The sequence below is a fragment of the Eleutherodactylus coqui genome, unplaced genomic scaffold (assembly GCF_035609145.1).
Source record: "Eleutherodactylus coqui strain aEleCoq1 unplaced genomic scaffold, aEleCoq1.hap1 HAP1_SCAFFOLD_133, whole genome shotgun sequence".
NCBI lineage: Eukaryota > Metazoa > Chordata > Amphibia > Anura > Eleutherodactylidae > Eleutherodactylus > Eleutherodactylus coqui.
The window spans coordinates 254,911-277,975 of NW_027102555.1; the positions used below are offsets into that span (position 1 = coordinate 254,911).

General features: G+C 57.7%; 1 protein-coding gene across 2 annotated transcripts in view; it reads right to left on the bottom strand.

Annotated features, from left to right (window-relative positions):
* Positions 1–23,065, bottom strand: part of DNHD1 (dynein heavy chain domain 1) — a 200,812-nt gene that overhangs the window by 96,787 nt on the left and 80,960 nt on the right. For both annotated transcript variants that reach the window (XM_066588928.1, XM_066588927.1), the window contains 14 exons: positions 19,814–19,924; positions 18,773–18,929; positions 10,248–10,457; positions 10,032–10,175; positions 9,164–9,230; positions 8,661–8,890; positions 6,899–7,136; positions 5,681–5,838; positions 5,125–5,250; positions 4,615–4,891; positions 3,855–3,982; positions 3,582–3,774; positions 3,383–3,474; positions 2,834–3,050 (listed from right to left, as the gene is read on the bottom strand). In XM_066588928.1, the coding sequence (XP_066445025.1) occupies positions 2,834–3,050; positions 3,383–3,474; positions 3,582–3,774; positions 3,855–3,982; positions 4,615–4,891; positions 5,125–5,250; positions 5,681–5,838; positions 6,899–7,136; positions 8,661–8,890; positions 9,164–9,230; positions 10,032–10,175; positions 10,248–10,457; positions 18,773–18,929; positions 19,814–19,924 (2,348 nt within the window). The remainder of the gene's footprint in view (positions 1–2,833; positions 3,051–3,382; positions 3,475–3,581; positions 3,775–3,854; positions 3,983–4,614; positions 4,892–5,124; positions 5,251–5,680; positions 5,839–6,898; positions 7,137–8,660; positions 8,891–9,163; positions 9,231–10,031; positions 10,176–10,247; positions 10,458–18,772; positions 18,930–19,813; positions 19,925–23,065) is intronic.

The following is a 23,065-nucleotide window of genomic DNA, read 5'->3' on the forward strand; positions in this document are numbered from 1 at the left end:
ACCTTGCTATCGGTTCTCCAGGGTCTACCAGAGCCTTATCATGGTTTTACAGACGTCTTTGAGAAGAAAGAGGCTGAATGTCTGTCACCGCATCACCCCTACGATTGTCCTATTGAGCTGGTGCCTGGTTTTGTGCCTCCTCGAGGTAGAGTATACCCTCTTTCCCTGTCTGAGACCCAGACCATGGCTGAATATGTTAAGGAGAATCTGGCCAGAGGGTTTATCCGTAAGTCCTCAATTCCTGCTAGGGACAGGCTTTTCTTCATTAAAAAGGAGGACGGGTTGCTACGGCCCTGTATTGACTATTGTGGTCTGAACACGATCACAGTTAAGAATAAATACCCTTTACCCCTTGATCCCGGGGCTCTTTGATCGTCTGCGGGGCGCTCGGACTTTTACCAAGCTTGACCTGCGTGGCGCTTATCATTTGATCCGCATCCATGAGGGAGATGAGTGGAAGACGGCCTTCAATACTCGAGACGGACTCTACGAATACTCGGTGATGCCCTTTGGTCTGGTTAATGCTCCAGGCATCTTTCAGGAATTTGTTAATGACATTTTCAGAGATCTCCTTCATTAATGTGTCATTGTGTACTTGGGCAATATCCTGATTTTTTCCCAGGTATGCCCTCGCACCGGAGACGGGTTCGTATGGTGCTCCAGTGATTAAGGGAAAATCGTCGCTTTGATAAATTAGAGAAAAGTGTGCTTTTGAACGCGAGTCGCTCCCCTTTTTGGGATACATTGTCTCCAGTCAGGGGTTGGCGATGGATTCTGAAAAAGTCTCTGAATTGGCCTCGTCCATCCGGCCTTCGGGCAATCCAGCGATTCCTGGGCTTTGCGAACTATTATCTGCAGTTTATCCCGCACTTCTCCTCCCTGACGTCTCCCATCCCTGCTCTCATACATAATGGAGCTGATGCCATGCAGTGGTCTCTGGAGGCAGAGCCTGCTTTTCAAGCTCTAAAGGTGGCCTTCTCCTCTGCCTCTGTGCTGCACCGACCAGATGGTACTAAGCAGTTCTTTCTGGAGGTCGATGCTTCTTCCTCGGGTGCAGGGGCAGTCCTGCTGCAAAAAGGGGCGTCTCGCAAGAAGGTAAGGTGCGTTTTTTTTCTCAGTCATTCTCCACGACAGGGTGGAATTAGGCCCCCTGTCCATGGCAGTTTATCACGCTGGCCGACACTTCCATAGTGTTGCTATGCAAAGTGCCGGCACCTGTCCACGAGTGGAGAATCATTGCGATTCTCTACTCGCGGCGGGCAATTTGCCGCATGCTGCAAATTGCCCCAATTCTCCGCGGTCAGTCTATCTATTAGATAGGGCTGACCGGCAGAGATTCAGCAACGGCTTCTGCTCCTGGGCGGTGGCTCCCGCAGTGGAGCTTCGACGCGGGATACCGCATTGCCCCTGGACAGGGGGCCTTACTCTATAGGGGACCGTGAGTTACTGGCTATCAAGATGGCTCTGGAATTGTGGCGGTATCTGCTGGAGGGAGCCTCGCATCCCATCGTAATTTACACCGACCATAAAAATCTTACCTATCTGCAGACCGCACAATGGCTTAACCCAGGTCAATTTTGTATTTTCGGCCTGTCGACCCGAATATTAAGGCTGACGCACTATCCAGAGCATTTGACTGTGATGACACTGAAGAGGCTCCACAATTAATCATTGAACCTGCCAGATTGGTGACCATAGCTCCTGTTTAGGTTCAGGATATCCCGCCAGTCAAGATGTTCATGCCTGAGGCCAAGAGGAGAGGTGTCCTATCCTGGGGTCACTGTTCCAAATTAGCTGGTCATTCTGGGCAATGAAAGACTAGCGAGTTAATTCCCCGTCGATACTGGTGGTCGTCAATGATGAAGGATATCCACGATTTCGTGTCTTCCTGTACTTCCCGCGCCCAGTATAAACCACAGAAACTGAGACCCGCAGGGCTCCTGTGTCCATTATCAATACCTGAGGCTCCATGGCAGCATTATGCCATGGACTTTATTACAGACTTACCTCCGTCCAGTGGCCGTAGTGTTGTTGTGTGATGTGTCCACATAACTCCATGTTTGGCCGCTGCTCCGGCAGTTTCCCTGCTACCTTGCCTTCTGCTCGTGTTCTGTGTCCTCCCCTCGTGTATCCAGCTGTCTGTCATCCTCGTGAGTCTGCTTCTCTGTTTATCCTTGTCAGCCTGTACCTTTGTTCCTGTACACCCCGGTATTGCTCTTTCATTTGTTTTATAGATGTCCTGTCAGGGTCAGTCAGCGCCTAGAAGAAGACCGTGGGGACGTACACTGGATGGAGGATGATGGTGATGGACGTACGCTGGATGAAGAAGGATGATGGTGCATGTATGCTGGATGACGGTGGACATCTCGTGGATTGAGAAAGAGGAGGGTTCATGTACAGAGGATGCAGGATGATGATGGTGGACGTAGAGAGGAGCGGATGATGATGGTGCATTAATGCTGGCTGAAGGTGAACCTCTCATGAATGGAGGAGGAGGATGGTGTGCATATGGTGGATGGAGGTTGATGATGGTGGAAGTACAGTGGATGGAGGAGGATGATGATGGACGTACGCTGGATGGAGGATGATGGTGGACGTACAGTGGATGGCAGAAAATGATCGTGGATGTACACTGGAGGGGGAATAACGATGGTGCATTAAAGCTGGATGAAGGTGGACTTCTCGTGAATGGTGTGCATACGATGGATGGAGGTTAAAGATGGTGGACGTACACTAGAAGGGGGATGATGATGGGAAGGCGGAGGGTGGCATATGGTGGATGTGAAAGGATGCACAAATATGGTATATATAGATGTGGATTATGTCCTCTCACCAGCTAGAAGATAAGTGCCCGTGTCCTGGGTGCTATGTCCTTTGGCACATTCCCTGAATTTTCCACTTGGTGGTCTCCTACATGGATCAGGAGGGGGGTCCTCTCTGGAGAGACAAAGGAAGAACCTGACCAGTCGCAGATCTTTTTCTTGCCAGAATGTCTGAATCTTCCCAAAGTCTAGTAAGATGGAGTACTCTGCCTGTGCCTGGAACAGGATCTGCCAAAGTAAAACATAACCATGAGATGCAGGAGTGCGAAAGTAGACCAACAGATGTGTGAATGAAGCTCTGGATGTGACTGGAGTATTAAACATGATGCAACTGCAGATTAGTAACTGCAGCTCTGGAAGTGACTGGAGGAGAATATATGTTGTAACAGCAGAATAGTGACCGCAGCTCTGGAGGTGACTGAGGGATAAGACCTGATATATATCTCAGGATCAGTAGATGGTAAGTACAAGAACATGTGATACAGGGCTGACGTTCACTCCATGTCATGCTGTTGTGAAGATGCAGCATATACTACGATGTCCGGTTTGTCCTCTCTGACCTTCTGAATGTTTTCCTGCTCTTGGAGTAGTGGGCAGGACAGCAGCTCAATCAGCGTCAGTGTTTTTGGCTCCACAAAGGCCTTCCCCAAAACTGCAAGAAGATAGAATGAACTGGTTACTGATCTGCCATGTGGCTGCAGTACAGAAAACGAGTGTTCCCACAGAGACATACTACAGGATCACAACCCCCAACGCTACCAGCAAAGATGGCTGCCCAGTGCTTCTGTTTCACCGCAGGGTCCAGTAGTGTGTGGAACAGGGGAAGGTGCTGAGAAAAACCCTGCAGACACCCCCGGACCCTCTGCAGAATGGGGTCCTCGTCCGGCAACATCAGGTTCTGCAGACTTCTCTCCCACTGCCGCAGCTTCTCTCTCATCCACTCAATGTTCACCTATAGAAGGAGGGGGATGGGCTCAGTGCTGGTGAGCAACATGGGCGACACTGCATCCTTTGCATTAGGGTCCCGCTTACCTTTATGAAGGGGCCACGCTTCCAGGCGGCAATCTGCTCACTACACCTGGACAACAGTTTCCAAGACTCTTGTCGCAACCGAAGCTGCCGCTCTCCGACCGAGATGGCAGAGAAGTCAAAGCTTTTACCTAGAGAGAGACAAGTGTGCAATCGATCCCGCCAGTCTGAATAGGAAGCATGAAGAGGGGTCAGAGCCACTGAGTGGCTGGAAGACTCTTGGAGATGGCAGAGGAGAGCTTAAGACTGGAGAAGGCGGAGGAGAGCTTAAGACTGGAGAAGGCGGAGGAGAGCTTAAGACTGGAGAAGGCGGAGGAGAGCTTAAGACTGGAGAAGGCGGAGGAGAGCTTAAGACTAGAGAAGGCGGAGGAGAGCTTAAGACTAGAGAAGGCGGAGGAGAGCTTAAGACTGGAGAAGGCGGAGGAGAGCTTAAGACTGGAGAAGGCGGAGGAGAGCTTAAGACTGGAGAAGGCGGAGGAGAGCTTAAGACTGGAGAAGGCGGAGGAGAGCTTAAGACTGGAGAAGGCGGAGGAGAGCTTAAGACTGGAGAAGGCGGAGGAGTGCTTAAGACTGGAGAGACAGAGTAAAGCAGGTCATTATCTAGTTGGATAGATGCTGCTATCAGGGACCATAAGAGCCCTCTCAGTAGTGCCTCAGAGATATTGACCCATACAGGACGTATAAGAGGACACCTTTGAGGAGAGGTTCTTGTAGAAGGACATGGAGATTGAGGGGCAAAGATAGAAGAACATTCTGTCCTCACCTTGTAAGACCTGACGTGAGTGACTGAAGTCTCGCAGCTGAGACAGAGCAGAATACAACTTGTCGTGCAGCGTTTCTAGATCTCTCAGGATTAGCGCTATGTTCTGGTCGGGGTCATGGTAATCGGTGGAGGAGGACGCTGCAATCAGATCTTCTGCCTTGATATAACATGCCTCAAATGACTGCTCCAAGCTGCCAGACACGGAGGAGAGGTGACTGCTTAGGAACTCAGCCGAAGTCTTCAGAAAGTGCTGGAACAAGTCCCAGGTGTCTGTTAACTGTGGAGACAAGTGTAATGACAAGAGAAGTTTCTAGAGAACATCGAATGGACGGACGAAATAAGGTTCTAGAGAACATTGTATGGACCGATAAGAGAAGGTTCTAGAGAACATTGGATAGTCTGACAAGAGAAGGTTCTAGAGAACATTGTATGGACTGAGAGAGCCATCCTCCCCGTATGGCTCACCGCCAGCAGGGACCCAGGACCTCTGCAGTCTTACTGATGTCTGACCTTGCAGCTGACCTTCTGCTCTTCCACTGTTTGTTGCCGGTAGTTCATGCAGAGGACCCCATGGAGGGAGCGGATGTGTTCAACTTGCTCTTCTAATTCATGTTTCTTCATTTGGTACTCAACAACCTGAGAAATCACACAATGTCCTGAGAACGCACGACAGGACGCAACCTGTACAAATAACTGCACAACCGCCTGGCTGTCCCTGAGAAGCTGGCACATGAGAGGAGGGGTGGAGACCATACATGAAGGAACCAGAGATGGCCACCAGGATCCAGGGGGAGGGAGAGGAGTTCAGAAGCTGAGAACAAAGGGAATGACATGAAAAGGAATGAGCAGATATGAGATACAGAGGGAATGAAGGAGAATTAGGCTATGAGATAAGAAGTTACTGAAAATGAGATTTTGAGGGAATGAGCGAACAGATACAGAGGGAATGAAGGAGAATGAGATAACACATTGTTGCTCCCTACCCATCGTCGCCCTGTACATAATTTGTGCCCCCCAGACGTGGCTCATTCCCAGCTCCTGTGGCCTGGGGTTCCGCATATCTTACCTTATGGGTGCACATGGCGAATGATGAGATCTCTGTTGAGACTCCTCTGAAGACCTCCAGGGCTTGTGACAGCTCACAGATGAGAGACTGAGAGTTGTTGGCCACCTCAGAGGTCAGGAGGGTAAGGACATCCCGTAACATGCAGCCTAGGCCACGACCTAACAGACATGACATAATGTTACTGTAGTAGCCCAGTACATGCTTTCCTGGCCTCCTCCCTTATGTCATACATGTATGTCTTATGTAGATGCTCTGTGCAGAACGGTCTTGTCATTGTGTTATGTGTATTGCACAGCTGCAGCGTGTGAGGGGTTAATGTCTGCAAAGTGTGAGCTGACTGTAAATGTATCCATTCTGTCCTGTCACATGGTATGAGAGAGGTTATAAGTGTGAGAGCTTGAGAGCGGGAAGGGTCTTCCATCAGAGTTCCATCTTGGCTTCTACCTAAAGTAGAGAGGCACATGGGGGCACCTTCAGCCTTGTGTGCTGAAGATGGAGGAGGAGGAGCGGTTTCCTAGAGTGTTTCTTTCTGTGATAATGATGGAGTGAGCCCCCAAGGGAGAGAGTGAACAACAAGTGAGGAAGACTTTCTCAAGGCCCGGTGGAGGTACTCTTATTTTCTCAATTTTTCACACCCAAGCGTCCTGAAGTCTGGGACCGTTGGGTGGAGGCACTCATCGTCAAGTCTGTCTGTATATATATATATATATATATATATATATATATATATATATATATATCTGTCATTCTGCCTGCTCTCAGAATGCTGCTGATTTTTGCCTTGTATCGTTTGCAGTAATTACCCAGTAAGGTTATTCCAGGCCCTGGCCGTCCCCGGGGACCTGAGGTATTACACGACTGTCTGTGGATCGTTTATTTCCTCACCTATCTTCATGCCGGTGGGTGTGGTAATGGTGGCATCACCCGTGACAATCTCTACACCTGTCCTAATGTTTATTGGGCATCCCCGTGTCAGGGGTGTCTGGAAGAGGCCCAGCGCTGCCCTGGCCTTGGCTGCATGAGTCCCTCCAGGAGGGAGCCTGGTAAGTGCCGCCGTGACAAGCCAGCATTACAGTACGGTGGGTCTCAGGCTGATGAGGTGTCCATCCACGAGAGCAGGGACCACACATAGTCCCCGTATGGGCTCCATAGAGAACACAGATGACCCTGATCAGTGGCCACAGTCACGGCACCCACAGCAGCGCTCGCCCGTCTTACCTGTCTGTGTGCGGATGAGCTCACAGCTGACTTCCAACATGGCCGTGCTGCGGCAATCTTTCAGGCCGCAGACTTGGTGCTCCCATTGCTGCAGTTTGAGGATCAGATCTTCATAATCTCGGGCAGAACTTCCTCGAAGCATCTTCAGATTGTGTGGCGTCCAGGACTGCACATAGCGGTGGATGTCCGACAGCCAGACAAGCTCTCCGCAGAGCGCCAGCACGTCTACAAGGGAGTCCTGCAAAAAATAAGGAAACGTACAGTACAGGACGGCCAATACCAGACAACTACCAGCCTCTCCCGACCGTGACCAGTCCCTGGAGCCTCTCCCGACCGTGACCAGCAGTCCCTGGAGCCTCTTCCGACCGTGACCAGCAGTCCCTGGAGCCTCTCCCGACCGTGACCAGCAGTCCCTGGAGCCTCTCCCGACCGTGACCAGCAGTCCCTGGAGCCTCTCCCGACCGTGACCAGCAGTCCCTGGAGCCTCTCCCGACCGTGACCAGCAGTCCCTGGAGCCTCTCCCGACCGTGACCAGCAGTCCCTGGAGCCTCTCCCGACCGTGACCAGCAGTCCCTGGAGCCTCTCCCGACCGTGACCAGCAGTCCCTGGAGCCTCTCCCGACCGTGACCAGCAGTCCCTGGAGCCTCTCCCGACCGTGACCAGCAGTCCCTGGAGCCTCTCCCGACCGTGACCAGCAGTCCCTGGAGCCTCTCCCGACCGTGACTATCAGTCCCTGGAGCCTCTCCCGACCGTGACCAGCAGTCCCTGGAGCCTCTCCCGACCGTGACCAGCAGTCCCTGGAGCCTCTCCCGACCGTGACCAGCAGTCCCTGGAGCCTCTCCCGACCGTGACCAGCAGTCCCTGGAGCCTCTCCCGACCGTGACCAGCAGTCCCTGGAGCCTCTCCCGACCGTGACCAGCAGTCCCTGGAGCCTCTCCCGACCGTGACCAGCAGTCCCTGGAGCCTCTCCCGACCGTGACCAGCAGTCCCTGGAGCCTCTCCCGACCGTGACTATCAGTCCCTGGAGCCTCTCCCGACCATGACCAGCAGTCCCTGGAGCCTCTCCCGACCGTGACCAGCAGTCCCTGGAGCCTCTCCCGACCGTGACCAGCAGTCCCTGGAGCCTCTCCCGACCGTGACCAGCAGTCCCTGGAGCCTCTCCCGACCGTGACCAGCAGTCCCTGGAGCCTCTCCCGACCGTGACCAGCAGTCCCTGGAGCTTCTCCCGACCGTGACCAGCAGTCCCTGGAGCCTCTCCCGACTGTGACCAACAGTCCCTGGAGCCTCTCCCGACCGTGACCAGCAGTCCCTGGAGCCTCTCCCGACCGTGAGCAGTCCCTGGAGCGTCTCCCGACCGTGAGTAGTCCCTGGAGCCTCTCCCGACCGTGAGCAGTCCCTGGAGCCTCTCCCGACCGTGAGCAGTCCCTGGAGCCTCTCCCGACCGTGAGCAGTCCCTGGAGCCTCTCCCGACCGTGAGCAGTCCCTGGAGCCTCTCCCGACCGTGAGCAGTCCCTGGAGCCTCTCCCGACCGTGAGCAGTCCCTGGAGCCTCTCCCGACCGTGAGCAGTCCCTGGAGCCTCTCCCGACCGTGAGCAGTCCCTGGAGCCTCTCCCGACCGTGAGCAGTCCCTGGAGCCTCTCCCGACCGTGAGCAGTCCCTGGAGCCTCTCCCGACTGTGAGCAGTCCATGCAGCCTCTCCTGACCGTGAACAGTCCATACAGCCTCTCCTGACCATTGGCATTCTGTGAACTCTGTTCCTCACCTGCAGCAGTCTCTGTAGCTGCTCTCGAGCCTTCTGGATAATGCAGTCACTGTGTAGCATGCAGTGCAGCGGTTGGAGGTTCAGAGGCAGATAATGAGCCCTCTGCTGCTGACCCTCAGTCCTCCGTCCTCCAGGCATTGGCATTTCTTTGTACTTGCCAGTTGGTAGGGCTGGTGCTAGAACAACCTGGCGAAGATGTGTCCCACCAAGGACGGGGTGCAGGGGAAATCCTAAAACAGAAGCAGAAGTAATAGTGTGAGCGTCTGTCTGAGACTGCGGAGGAGGACTGTATATACTGACCCTTATAAAGAGATGCGGGGGGCCACACTGACAACTGCTGACAACCCTGGTTGATTCCCAGTTACTTACAGAAGTCAGAAAAGCTCTGTGAAGACTTGTCAGCCCCTCAGAGATAAAAAGGGGTCCCCGGCTTATGTACAGTAGAACCCCAGCAGATGATCACATGACTGTAGAGCCCATGAAGCCCGCAAGGCACACATTACCATCATGTTCTGGAGGATGAGTCACGGATGACACCGCAGACCGGTCCTGATCGCTCGCTGACGTCACCTGTGAGGACACAATCTCATGAGGTCTCAGATGAGCGTCTTCTCACATCTCACTAGTAACTGGTTCATTAGTAACCATCATGCCCAAGTCTAGGTTGTGTTCAAGGCAGCTAACGGTCTCCACGCCACCTCTAGTGCAATGGCCACTAATCGGGAAAGAGGAGGAAGGAGGAAGAGAAGGAAGAGGAAGAAGAAGAGAAGGAGGAGGAAGAGGAAGAAGGAAAAGGAGGAACAAGGAGGAGGAAGAAGGAAAATGAAGGAAAAGGAGGAAGAAGGAAGAAGAGAAGGAGGAAGGGGGAAGAAGGAAAAGGAGGAAGAAGAAAGAGGAGAAAGAAGAATGAAGAAGGAAAAGGAAGAAAAAAAAAAGAGGAAGAGGAGGAAGAAGGAAAAAGAGGAAGAAGGAAGGAGCAGTTTTTTTCCCTTTCCTTCTTTTTTCCTCTTTCTTCAGTACGTTTGTCCTACGAACAGCTCATCGGTCCCTAGATGTCCTCCCCAGTGTCGGGGGCTGTACGGGGCTGCATGGCTCCTGCACGATGTTATAGACCAGTTTTAGGCAGGGTTCACACGGGGCGTATTCCCGTCAGAAATCTCGCGGCTTGGCCACAGCAAAAACCGCAAGATTTCCGCCGGGAGAACCTTTGAAGCGGCCCGGCCGCTCGCTCTTTCGCTGCGGCCGGCGCTCCCATAGAGGAGAGCGCGGCCGCAGCGAAGAATGGACATGCTGCTTCTTTTGAAACCGCGGCACACGGCCCCTCGGCCCCTCGGCCTACCTTCGGCACACGGCCGCTCGGTCTGCACCTACCTCCAGCACCGAGTCCAGCATTGCCTCCAGCATCCACGTCACACTCCGCTGTATCTGACAGGCAGGGGGACTCAGACGAAGGTCTCCATCTTCCCCAAACTCCAGGCTGACCAGCAGGAAGGACCGCTCGGTGGCGGCCATCACCTGGGCAGAGAGCAGTAGGTGAGATGTGCAGAAAGCCCCCTGCAGAACGGTATGCTGTGCAGAGCATCTCACCTGGCTGACGCCCAACACAAAGGTGCTGACGCTGCGCTGCAGGATGGATGTCAGGTTCTCGCAGATCATGTATCCGACTAGAGATGACAGACTCCCCAGTCTGTGCAGCCACGACTCAATGCGCTGCAGTCGCCCCCTAGTGGCTTCTGTCCGGTAGTGCACTGCATCCTCCTGGGCTGTCTGCAACATGATGTAGGTGTCTTGTCTGACCTTCAGGAAGACGAGTGCATGGGTCATCACATGTCCATCTTCGTTACACGCATGTAAAGCAGATGTCTGCACACCCCTTGGTACCCCATACTGTACAGGATATGTGGGACCAGCGACAACCCCCCAGCAGTACCCTCAGTCTGGTGCCTGTCATCACATTCAGGATAACAGTCCACCATGCTGCACCTGCCTACTTCTCTTCCTGATGTGTATTCTGCGCCTTCTTCACCTGCTCCTGTGCTCTGGGCTGCACTGTCACACCGCACAGGGCAGAGAGCTGACCTCCATCTATGGACACGGATGTCTGGGGGCTCCAGATGGGCATCACACATATCCTAGCCTCCAACAGACAGCTTCTCATTATGTCCCCATCTCCTCTATGATGTCCCTCATAAAGCGACATCAGTCCCTCACACGGCGTCAGTCCCTCATTTGACAATGTCAGTCCCGCACACGGCGGCGTCAGTCTGCCATATGGCAGTGTCAGTCCCTCACACGGCGGCGTCAGTCTGCGATATGGCGGTGTCGGTCCCTCACGCGGCGGCGGCGTCGGTCCCTCACGCGGCGGCGGCGGCGTCGGTCCCTCACGCGGCGGCGGCGTCGGTCCCTCACGCGGCGGCGGCGGCGGTCCCTCACGCGGCGGCGGTCCCTCACGCGGCGGCGGCGTCAGTCCCTCACGCGGCGGCGGCGTCAGTCCCTCACGCGACGGCGGCGTCAGTCCCTCATGCGGCGGCGGCGGCGTCAGTCCCTCACGCGGCGGCGGCGTCGGCGTCGTCAGTCCCTCACGCGGCGGCGGCGGCGTCGTCAGTCCCTCACGCGGCGGCGGCGTCAGTCCCTCACGCGGCGGCGGCGGCGTCGGTCCCTCACGCGGCGGCGGCGGCGTCGGTCCCTCACGCGGCGGCGGCGGCGTCGGTCCCTCACGCGGCGGCGGCGGCGTCGGTCCCTCACGCGGCGGCGGCGGCGGCGTCGGTCCCTCACGCGGCGGCGGCGGCGGCGTCGGTCCCTCACGCGGCGGCGGCGGCGGCGTCGGTCCCTCACGCGGCGGCGGCGGCGTCGGTCCCTCACGCGGCGGCGGCGTCGGTCCCTCACGCGGCGGCGGCGGCGTCGGTCCCTCACGCGGCGGCGGCGGCGTCGGTCCCTCACGCGGCGGCGGCGTCAGTCCCTCACGCGGCGGCGGCGGCGTCAGTCCCTCACGCGGCGGCGGCGGCGTCAGTCCCTCACGCGGCGGCGGCGTCAGTCCCTCACGCGGCGGCGGCGGCGGCGTCGTCAGTCCCTCACGCGGCGGCGGCGGCGTCGTCAGTCCCTCACGCGGCGGCGGCGTCAGTCCCTCACGCGGCGGCGGCGTCGTCGTCGGTCCCTCACGCGGCGGCGGCGTCGTCGGTCCCTCACGCGGCGGCGGCGGCGTCGGTCCCTCACGCGGCGGCGGCGGCGTCGGTCCCTCACGCGGCGGCGGCGGCGTCGGTCCCTCACGCGGCGGCGGCGGCGTCGGTCCCTCACGCGGCGGCGGCGTCGGTCCCTCACGCGGCGGCGGCGTCGGTCCCTCACGCGGCGGCGGCGTCGGTCCCTCACGCGGCGGCGGCGTCGGTCCCTCACGCGGCGGCGGCGTCGGTCCCTCACGCGGCGGCGGCGTCGGTCCCTCACGCGGCGGCGGCGTCAGTCCCTCACGCGGCGGCGGCGGCGGCGTCAGTCCCTCACGCGGCGGCGGCGGCGGCGTCGGCGTCGTCAGTCCCTCACGCGGCGGCGGCGTCAGTCCCTCACGCGGCGGCGGCGTCAGTCCCTCACGCGGCGGCGGCGGCGTCAGTCCCTCACGCGGCGGCGGCGGCGTCAGTCCCTCACGCGGCGGCGGCGGCGTCAGTCCCTCACGCGGCGGCGGCGGCGTCAGTCCCTCACGCGGCGGCGGCGGCGTCAGTCCCTCACGCGGCGGCGGCGGCGTCAGTCCCTCACGCGGCGGCGGCGGCGTCAGTCCCTCACGCGGCGGCGGCGGCGTCAGTCCCTCACGCGGCGGCGGCGGCGTCAGTCCCTCACGCGGCGGCGGCGGCGTCAGTCCCTCACGCGGCGGCGGCGGCGTCAGTCCCTCACGCGGCGGCGGCGGCGTCAGTCCCTCACGCGGCGGCGGCGGCGTCAGTCCCTCACGCGGCGGCGGCGGCGTCAGTCCCTCACGCGGCGGCGGCGGCGTCAGTCCCTCACGCGGCGGCGGCGTCAGTCCCTTATATGACAGTATCAGTCCCTCACACGGCAGCGTCAGTCCCTCACACGGCAGCATCAGTCCCTCATATGGCGGCGTTAGTCCCTCACACGGCGGCGTCAGTCTCTCACACGGCGACGTCAGTCCCTCACACGGCGACGTCAGTCCCGCACACGGCGACTTCAGTCCCGCACACGGCGACGTCAGTCCCGCACACGGCGACGTCAGTCCCGCACACGGCGACGTCAGTCCCGCACACGGCGACGTCAGTCCCGCACACGGCAGTGTTAGTTGCTCATATGGTAACGTCAGTACCTCACACAGCAGCGTCAGTCTGTGATATGGCAGTGTCAGTCCGGCACACGACGGCGTCAGTCCCTCATACGACGGCGTCAGTCCCTCACATGGCAGAGTCAGTCCCTCACATGGCAGAGTCAGTCCCTCACATGGCAGAGTCAGTCCCTCACATGGCAGAGTCAGTCCCTCACATGGCAGAGTCAGTCCCTCACATGGCGGTGTTAGACCCTCACACGGCAGCGTCAGTCCCTCATATGACAATGTCAGTCCCTCACACGGCAGCGTCAGTCCCTCACACGGCAGCGTCAGTCCCTCACACGGCAGCGTCAGTCCCTCACACGGCAGCGTCAGTCCCTCACACGGCAGCGTCAGTCCCTCATATGGCAATGTCAGTCCTTCACAAGGCAATGTCAGTCCCGCCCGCGGCGGCGGCGTCAGTCCCGCCCGCGGCGGCGGCGTCAGTCCCGCCCGTGGCGGCGGCGTCAGTCCCGCCCGCGGTGGCGTCAGTCCCTCACACGGCGGCATCAGTCCCTCACACGGCGGAGTCAGTCTCTCATATGGCAGTGTTAGTCCCTCACACGACGGTGGCGTTTTCTCAAATGGCAGCGTCAGTCCCTCATATGGCAGTGTCAGTCCCTCACACGGCAGCGTCAGTCCCTCTATGGCGGTGTTAGACCCTCACACGGCAGCGTCAGTCACTCATATGGCAGCGTCAGTCACTCATATGGCAGCGTCAGTCACTCATATGGCAGCGTCAGTCCGTCACATGGCAGCATCAGTCCGTCACATGGCAGCATCAGTCCGTCACATGGCAGCATCAGTCCCTCATATGGCAGCGTCAGTCCCTCACACGGCAGCGTCAGTCCCTCATATGGCAGTGTCAGTCCCGCCCGCGGCGGCGTCAGTCCCTCAAATGACAATGTCAGTCGCTCATATGGCAGCGTCAGTCCCTCACACGGCAGCGTCAGTCCCTCACACGGCAGCGTCAGTCCCTCACACGGCAGCGTCAGTCCCTCACACGGCAGCGTCAGTCCCGCCCGCGGCGGCGTCAGTCTCTCATATGGCAGTGCTAGTCCCTCACACGACGGTGGCGTTTCCTCAAATGGCAGCGTCAGTCCCTCATATGACAACGTCAGTCCTTCACACGGCGGTGTTAGTCCCTCACATGGTAGCGTCAGTCCCTCATACGGCGGCGTCAGTCTGCCATATGGCAGCGTCAGTCCCTCACACGGGGGCGTCAGTCCCTCACACGGCGGCGTCAGTCCCTCATATGACAGTATCAGTCCCTCACACAGCAGCGTCAGTCCCTCACATGGCAGCATCAGTCCCTCATATGGCAGCATCAGTCCCTCACATGGCAGCATCAGTCCCTCATATGGCAGTGTTAGTCCCTCACACGGAGGCGTCAGTCTCTCACACGACAATGTCAGTCTCGCACACGGCAGCGGCAGTCCCTCTATGGCGGTGTTAGACCCTCACACGGCAGCGTCAGTCACTCATATGGCAGCGTCAGTCCGTCATGCGGCGGCGTCAGTCCCTCACGCGGCGGCGTCAGTCCCTTATATGACAGTATCAGTCCCTCACACGGCGGCGTCAGGCCCTCACACGGCGGCGTCAGTCCCGCACAGGGCAGCGTCAGTCTGCCATATGGCAGTGTCAGTCCCTCACACGGCAGCGTCAGTCCCTCTATGGCGGTGTTAGACCCTCACACGGCAGCGTCAGTCACTCATATGGCAGCGTCAGTCACTCACATGGCGGCGTCAGTCACTCACACGGCGGCGTCAGGCCCGCAAAGGGCGGCGTCAGGCCCGCAAAGGGCGGCGTCAGGCCCGCAAAGGGCGGCGTCAGGCCCTCAAAGGGCGGCGTCAGTCTGCCATATGGCAGTGTCAGTCCCTCACACAGCAACGTCAGTCCCTCTATGGCGGTGTTAGACCCTCACACGGCAGCGTCAGTCACTCATATGGCAGCGTCAGTCCGTCACATGGCAGCATCAGTCCCTCACACGGCAGCGTCAGTCCCTCATATGGCAGTGTCAGTCCCGCCCGCGGCGACGTCAGTCCCTCAAATGACAACGTCAGTCGCTCATATGGCAGCGTCAGTCCCTCACACGGCGGCGTCAGTCCCTCACACGGCGGCGTCAGTCCCTCACACGGCGGCGTCAGTCCCTCACACGGCGGCGTCAGTCCCTCACACGGCGGCGTCAGTCCCTCACATGACAATGTCAGTCCCGCACACGGCAGTGTCAGTCCCTCACACGGCAGCGGCAGTCCCTCATATGATAGTGTCAGTCCCTCACACGGCAGCGGCAGTGCCTCTATGGCGGTGTTAGACCCTCACACGGCAGCGTCAGTCACTCATATGGCAGCGTCAGTCCGTCACGCGGCGGCGTCAGTCCCTTATATGACAGTATCAGTCCCTCACACGGCGGCGTCAGTCCCTCACATGGCAGTGTTAGTCCCTCACACGGAGGTGTCAGTCTCTCACATGACAATGTCAGTCCCGCACACGGCAGTGTCAGTCCCTCACACGGCAGCGGCAGTCCCTCATATGATAGTGTCAGTCCCTCACACGGCAGCGGCAGTGCCTCTATGGCGGTGTTAGACCCTCACACGGCAGCGTCAGTCACTCATATGGCAGCGTCAGTCCGTCACGCGGCGGCGTCAGTCCCTTATATGACAGTATCAGTCCCTCACACGGCAGCGTCAGTCCCTCACTCGGCAGTGTTAGTCCCTCACACGGCGGCGTCAGTCTCGCACACGGCGACGTCAGTCCCGCACACGGCGACGTCAGTCCCGCACACGGCAGTGTTAGTTGCTCATATGGTAACGTCAGTCCCTCACACAGCAGCGTCAGTCTGTGATATGGCAGTGTCAGTCCGGCACACGACGGCGTCAGTCCCTCATATGACAGTGTCAGTCCCTCTATGGCGGTGTTAGACCCTCACACGGCAGCACACGGTAGTGTTAGTTGCTCATATGGTAACGTCAGTCCCTCACACGGCAGCGTCAGTCCCTCATATGGCAGTGTCAGTCCCGCCCGCGGCGGCGTCAGTCCCTCAAATGACAATGTCAGTCGCTCATATGGCAGTGTCAGTCCCTCACATGGCAGCGTCAGTCCCTCACACGGCAGCGTCAGTCCCGCCCGCGGCGGCGTCAGTCTCATATGGCAGTGCTAGTCCCTCACACGACGGTGGCGTTTCCTCAAATGGCAGCGTCAGTCCCTCATATGACAACGTCAGTCCTTCACACGGCGGTGTTAGTCCCTCACATGGTAGCGTCAGTCCCTCATACGGCGGCGTCAGTCTGCCATATGGCAGCGTCAGTCCCTCACACGGCGGCGTCAGTCCCTCACACGGCGGCGTCAGTCCCTCACACGGCGGCGTCAGTCCCTCACACGGCGGCGTCAGTCCCTCACATGGCAGTGTTAGTCCCTCACACGGAGGCGTCAGTCTCTCACATGACAATGTCAGTCCCGCACACGGCGGCGTCAGTCCCTCACATGGCGGCGTCAGTCCCTTACACGGCAGCGTCAGTCTGCCATATGGCAGTGTCAGTCCTTCACACGGCGGCGTCAGTCCCTCACATGACAATGTCAGTCCCGCACACGGCAGCATCAGTCCCTCACACGGTGGTGTTAGTCCCTCATATGGTAACGTCAGTCCCTCACACGGCAGCGTCAGTCCCTCACACGGCGGCGTGAGTCCCTCATATGACAATGTCAGTCCTGCACATGGTAGCATCAGTCCCTCACACGGCGGCGTCAGTCCCTCACACGGCGGCGTCAGTCCGTCATATGCTGGTGTCAGTCTTGCATGCTATGGCGTAACTCTCCACAGCTGCGTCACCCTCTCGCACAGCGGCATCTGTCCTGCATGCCACGGCGTCACCCTCTCGCACAGCCGCGTCACCCTCTCGCACAGCCGCGTCACCCTCTCGCACAGCCGCGCCACCCTCTCGCACAGCCGCGCCACCCTCTCTCACAGCCGCGCCACCCTCTCGCACAGCCGCGTCACCCTCTCGCACAGCGGCATCTGTCCTGCATGCCACGGCGTCACCCTCTCGCACAGCCGCGTCACCCTCTCGCACAGCCGCGTCACCCTCTCGCACAGCCGCGCCACCCTCTCGCACAGCCGCGCCACCCTCTCGCACAGCGGCGCCACCCTCTCGCACAGCCGCGTCACCCTCTCGCACAGCCGCGTCACCCTCTCGCACAGCCGCGTCACCCTCTCGCACAGCGGCGCCACCCTCTCGCACAGCCGCGTCACCCTCTCGCACAGCCGCGTCACCCTCTCGCACAGCCGCGTCACCCTCTCGCACAGTCGCGCCACCCTCTCTCACAGCGGCGCCACCCTCTCGCACAGCCGCGTCACCCTCTCGCACAGCCGCGTCACCCTCTCGCACAGCGGCATCTGTCCTGCATGCCACGGCGTCACCCTCTCGCACAGCCGCGTCACCCTCTCGCACAGCCGCGTCACCCTCTCGCACAGCCGCGTCACCCTCTCGCACAGCGGCATCTGTCCTGCATGCCACGGCGTCACCCTCTCGCACAGCCGCGCCACCCTCTCGCACAGCGACGTCACCCTCTCGCACAGCGGCGCCACCCTCTCGCACAGCCGCGTCACCCTCTCGCACAGCCGCGTCACCCTCTCGCACAGCCGTGTCACCCTCTCGCACAGCCGCGCCACTCTCTCGCACAGCGGCGTAACCCTCTCGCACAGCCGCGTCACCCTCTCTCACAGCCGCGTCACCCTCTCGCACAGCCGCGTCACCCTCTCGCACAGCGGCGCCACTCTCTCGCACAGCGGCGTAACCCTCTCGCACAGCGGCGTAACCCTCTCGCACAGCCGCGCCACCCTCTCGCACAGCCGCGCCACCCTCTCGCACAGCCGCGCCACCCTCTCGCACAGCCGCGCCACCCTCTCGCACAGCGGCGTCACCCTCTCGCACAGCGGCGCCACCCTTTCGCACAGCCGCGCCACCCTCTCGCACAGCCGCGCCACCCTCTCGCACAGCCGCGCCACCCTCTCGCACAGCCGCGCCACCCTCTCGCACAGCCGCGTCACCCTCTCGCACAGCCACGCCACCCTCTCGCACAGTGGCGTCACCCTCTCGCACAGCCGCGCCACCCTCTCGCACAGCGGCGTAACCCTCTCGCACAGCGGCGTAACCCTCTCGCACAGCCGCGCCACCCTCTCGCACAGCCGCGCCACCCTCTCGCACAGCCGCGCCACCATCTCGCACAGCCGCGCCACCCTCTCGCACAGCCGCGCCACCCTCTCGCACAGCCGCGTCACCCTCTCGCACAGCGGCGCCACCCTTTCGCACAGCCGCGCCACCCTCTCGCACAGCCGCGCCACCCTCTCGCACAGCCGCGCCACCCTCTCGCACAGCCGCGCCACCCTCTCGCACAGCGGCGTAACCCTCTCGCACAGCCGCGCCACCCTCTCGCACAGCCGCGCCACCCTCTCGCACAGCCGCGCCACCCTCTCGCACAGCCGCGCCACCCTCTCGCACAGCGGCGTCACCCTCTCGCACAGCGGCGCCACCCTTTCGCACAGCCGCGCCACCCTCTCGCACAGCCGCGCCACCCTCTCGCACAGCCGCGCCACCCTCTCGCACAGCGGCGTAACCCTCTCGCACAGCCGCGCCACCCTCTCGCACAGCGGCGTAACCCTCTCGCACAGCCGCGCCACCCTCTCGCACAGCCGCGTCACCCTCTCGCACAGCCGCGCCACCCTCTCGCACAGCCGCGCCACCCTCTCGCACAGTGGCGTCACCCTCTCGCACAGCCGCGCCACCCTCTCGCACAGCCGCGCCACCCTCTCATCTCTTACCATCTCCAGGACCTCGGCGGTCAGGCACAGGAGGCTGCGCAGGCGGCTCTTGGCCTCGGACCTAGTTTGGCTTTGCTCGGTTTCTAGTTGAGGCAGACATGTGGGATCGGACAGCAGTGCAGGAAGCCATGACAGCTGCGCCATCTGCTGGAGAAGCCTGGACATGACAGAGGGAGACAGTGATATGTTGTACATGGGGCCTCTCATATTACATGTGGCTGGCTCCTTCCTCAACACCTCTCTGCAGAGGGTGCTTTATACTACTGTCACATCCAGAGCTGCACTCACTTTTGCTGTTGGCTCCAAAGCTGCAGGAACATCTTACTGCTACCCCCAGTTGGTTCAAGCTACACTGTGGCTATTCTTGATTAGGCAGCTCTAGAGGTGACTGGAGGAGAAGACAGGATGTAACAGCAGAATAGTGACTGCAACTCTGTAGGTGACTGGAAGAGAAGACATGGTGTAGTAGCACAATAGTGAGTGCAGCTCTGGAGGTGACTGGAGAAGACCGGATGTAACAGCAGAATAGTGAGTGCAGCTCTGAGGGGAAGACAGGATGTAAAAGCAGTGAGTGCAGCTTTGAAGGTGAGTGGAGGATAAGACAGGATGTAACAGCAGAATTGTGACTGTAGATCTGGAGGTGACTGGAGGAAAAGACATGGTGTAGCAGCAGAATAGTGAGTGCAGCTCTGGAGGTGACTGGAGGAGAAGACAAGATGTAACAGTACAATAGTGACTGTAGATCTGGAGGTGACTGGAGAAGACATGGTGTAGCAGCAGAATAGTGAGTGCAGCTCTGGAGGTGACTCGAGGAAACGACATGGTGTAGCAGCAGAATAGTGAGTGCAGCTCTGGAGGTGACTGGAGAAGACATGGTGTAGCAGCAGAATAGTGAGTGCAGCTCTGGAGGTGACTGGAGGAGAAGACAAGATGTAACAGCACAATAGTGAGTGCAGCTCTGGAGGTGACTGGAGGATAAGACATGGCGGTGGAGAATGTCTGTCCTTTCAGTCCCTCTGTGGAGTCACCTGTGGCACTTACCTGTTGATGTGGTGGAGGGCGGCGGTGTAGTGCGGCGCACTCGTCAGCATCCTGCGGCTCAGCAGCGCTCTTCTCCTGATGAAGCGGATTCCCTGCATGTTGTGCTGCCACCTGCAGAAACAGAAGGCGCTTGGCTCTCAGGCTGAAGTCCTCTGTGCTGCAGCCCCCAAGGACATAGTGTGTCAGCAGGGCTGAATATCCACCCCCTGGTAGCCCCGGTTCGCCTCTCCGCAGGGACGGGGCAGGAATCCACGGCCTCCCCAGAAGATGGAGCATCCAAATTTTATGCCAAGAATACCCAACTGCAGGATGTGGGCCTGCGGGGAGACGCCAACGGGCATCAGCATGGTGAGATCAGGGGTCAATTATATGGGAAATTACAGGATAGAGAAGACCCCAGCGGTGGGGGCCGCCATTGTGGGGCGTTACAGGTGACATCATCAGCATAAAGGTGCCATGTGATCTCAGTATGACATCACAGTGTCACATGATCACAGCATGACATCACAGTGTCACATGATCACGCCATGCGGTTGAAGTGTCACGTGATCACGGCATGACATCACAGGGTCACATGATCACGCCATGCGGTTGAAGTGTCACGTGATCATGCCATGACATCACAGGGTCACATGATCACGCCATTATATACATAGGTTTGAAAAAGACTTAGATTAAGTGGAAGCGTCGCCATTTCTTATGGAGCAATCCAGTCTTTTCTGCGAGTCCCACACCCTCGGTGCGGCCGCCCCTTTTGGGTGTCACTGCGTATACTTGGGGTTGGAGGTGGCTGGGCCTCTGTATAACACTTGGCCATTCTATATATACTGACAGAGCAGTAGATGCTATTTGTGGGTGATATATGTGACCCCTCCATGAAGTCTATATTTATCAGAATGGCCATATCTGGTTTATGTACAGCGGGGGAGCGGCGCGGGTCCGGGGAATACGTAGATTCATGTCTTTACATGTAATGGCCCTTTAAGTCCCCCCCTCCCCCAATAACATTCGATATCCACATATATCATTGATGGCTTGGATATCTTCCCATTATCCATCATCTCAGTAGTCTGCGGCGTCTCCTGTCTGCCCCCTGCAGGGACCCTGAGGACTTGTAGCCTTATGTAATCAGCGCTCTATCCTGTAATTTCCCATATAATTGACCCCTGATCTCACCATGCTGATGCCCGTTGGCATCTCCCCGCAGGCCCACATCCTGCAGTTGGGTATTCTTGGCATTAAAATTTGGATGCTTCATCTTCTCTGCTCTATCTCTGAGCCGGTTCTTTACCCACTTACACACGTTTTCACCCAATCCGAGCTGCCTCATTTTGTATATTAGCCTATTATGTGGCACGGTGTCAAAGGCTTTAGAGAAGTCCAGATATACGAGATCAATAGATTCTCCCAGGTCCAGCTTAGAGCTTACTTCATCGTAGAAGCTGATCAGATTGGTCTGACATGATCGACCCTTCATGAACCCATGCTGGTGAGGAGTTATTCCCTTAATTTCCTTGAGGTACTCATCGATGGCGTCTCTCAGAAACCCCTCAAAAATTTTTCCCGTTACTGAAGTGAGACTTACTGGCCTGTAGTTACCAGGCTCACTTTTGGTCCCCTTTTTGTAAATTGGAACCACGTTGGCAATGCGCCAATCCAGCGGTACTACTCCGGTCTTGATAGTATCCATAAATATTAGCTATAGCAGCCTAGCTATCTCGTCACTTAGTTCCCTTAGTATCCTTGGGTGTATTCCATCTGGGCCTGGCGATTTATCGATTTTAATCTTCTTTAACCTGTTCCGCACCTCCTCCTGCGTTAGGTATGAGATATTTTGCGAGGGATTCATTTTATTCCCCTGCATCTCGTGTGGCATTTCCTTTTCGTTTGTGAATACACTTGAGAAGAAACTGTTTAATAGATTTGCCTTGCCTCCATCATCTTCAATGATTCCTCCTGCATTATTTGTTAAAGGGCCAGCGCTCTCGGTGCAAATCCTTTTGCTGTTGATATAATTGTAGAATAGCTTCGGGTTGTTTTTGCTCTCTTTAGCGATCCGTCTTTCTGCCTCCTCCTTGGCAGTTTTTATCTTTTCCTTACATATTTTGTTTTTTTCCCTGTATGATTTTAGCGCTTCTTCGCTGCCTTCTTGCTTTAGTAGTTTGAACGCTTTCTTTTTTTCGTTTATTGCCCCTCTTACCGTCTTGTCGAGCCACATTGGTTTCCTTTTAGTTGAGTTCCTTTTATTTTTAAAGGGAATGAACTGCTCCCATGAGGCAATTAGGATCCTTTTAAACTCCTCCCATTTGTCCTCCGTACTGATATTTTTGAGGATGTTGTCCCAATTAATGTTACCGATAGTAGTTCTAAGCTCATCAAATTTTGCTTTACTAAAGTTTAGTTTCTTTGTCGCTCCCTGATAAGGCTTCCTCTTGAATGACAGCTGGAAGTTGATTATATTGTGGTCACTGTTCCCCAGGTGCCCCTCAACCTGCACCCCCATGATTCTGTCCGGTTTGTTGGTTAGTACTAGGTCCAGACTAGCCTTCCCTCTTGTTGGCTCCCGCACCAGTTGGGTACGGTAATTGTCTTTAATTATGAGATTTGCAGGTTTCCTTCTCCCATGTTATATCCGGATAATTAAAGTCCCCCATGATAATTACTTCGTTTCGTTTTGACACCTCTTCTATCTGCCTTAGTAGTAAGTTCTCAGTTTCTTCTGTTGCTTTTGGTGGTCGATAGAAGACCCCTATCAGGATTTTGTTATTTTTTCCTCCCTGTATTTCCACCCACAGAGATTTCCCCTGTTCGTCTCCTGCACCTATATCTTCACGTAGCCTCGGCAATAAGTACGATTTAACGTACAGGCATACCCCTCCCCCTTTCTGTTCACCTCAATCTCTTCTGAAGAGACTGTTACCATGCAGCGGTTGCTGGTCCTCCCGAGGCGGCGGGTCCCCCAGGCTTGTTTTGCAGCTGCTGGGGGCGCGGGCACCTGGCCAGCGTGGTGCTGGTGGCGCCGTGCGCACCTGTGAGTGCAGCAGCCATGCACGAGCTCCCTTTTATTCTGTTCTGTTGGGAGTTGGCTGTCTCCCTCTCTCTGCCCCTGGGCGGAGGCTTTTGTTTAAGGTCGGGCAGAGACTTGCAATCACTGCCAGTTATTGGTTTCCCTCAGTGTGCTAGCTAGTCTGCCTCTGTTGGTCTCCTGCCTCTGTCATCTTGTCTGCTATACTTTGCTGTTATCTGCCAGGT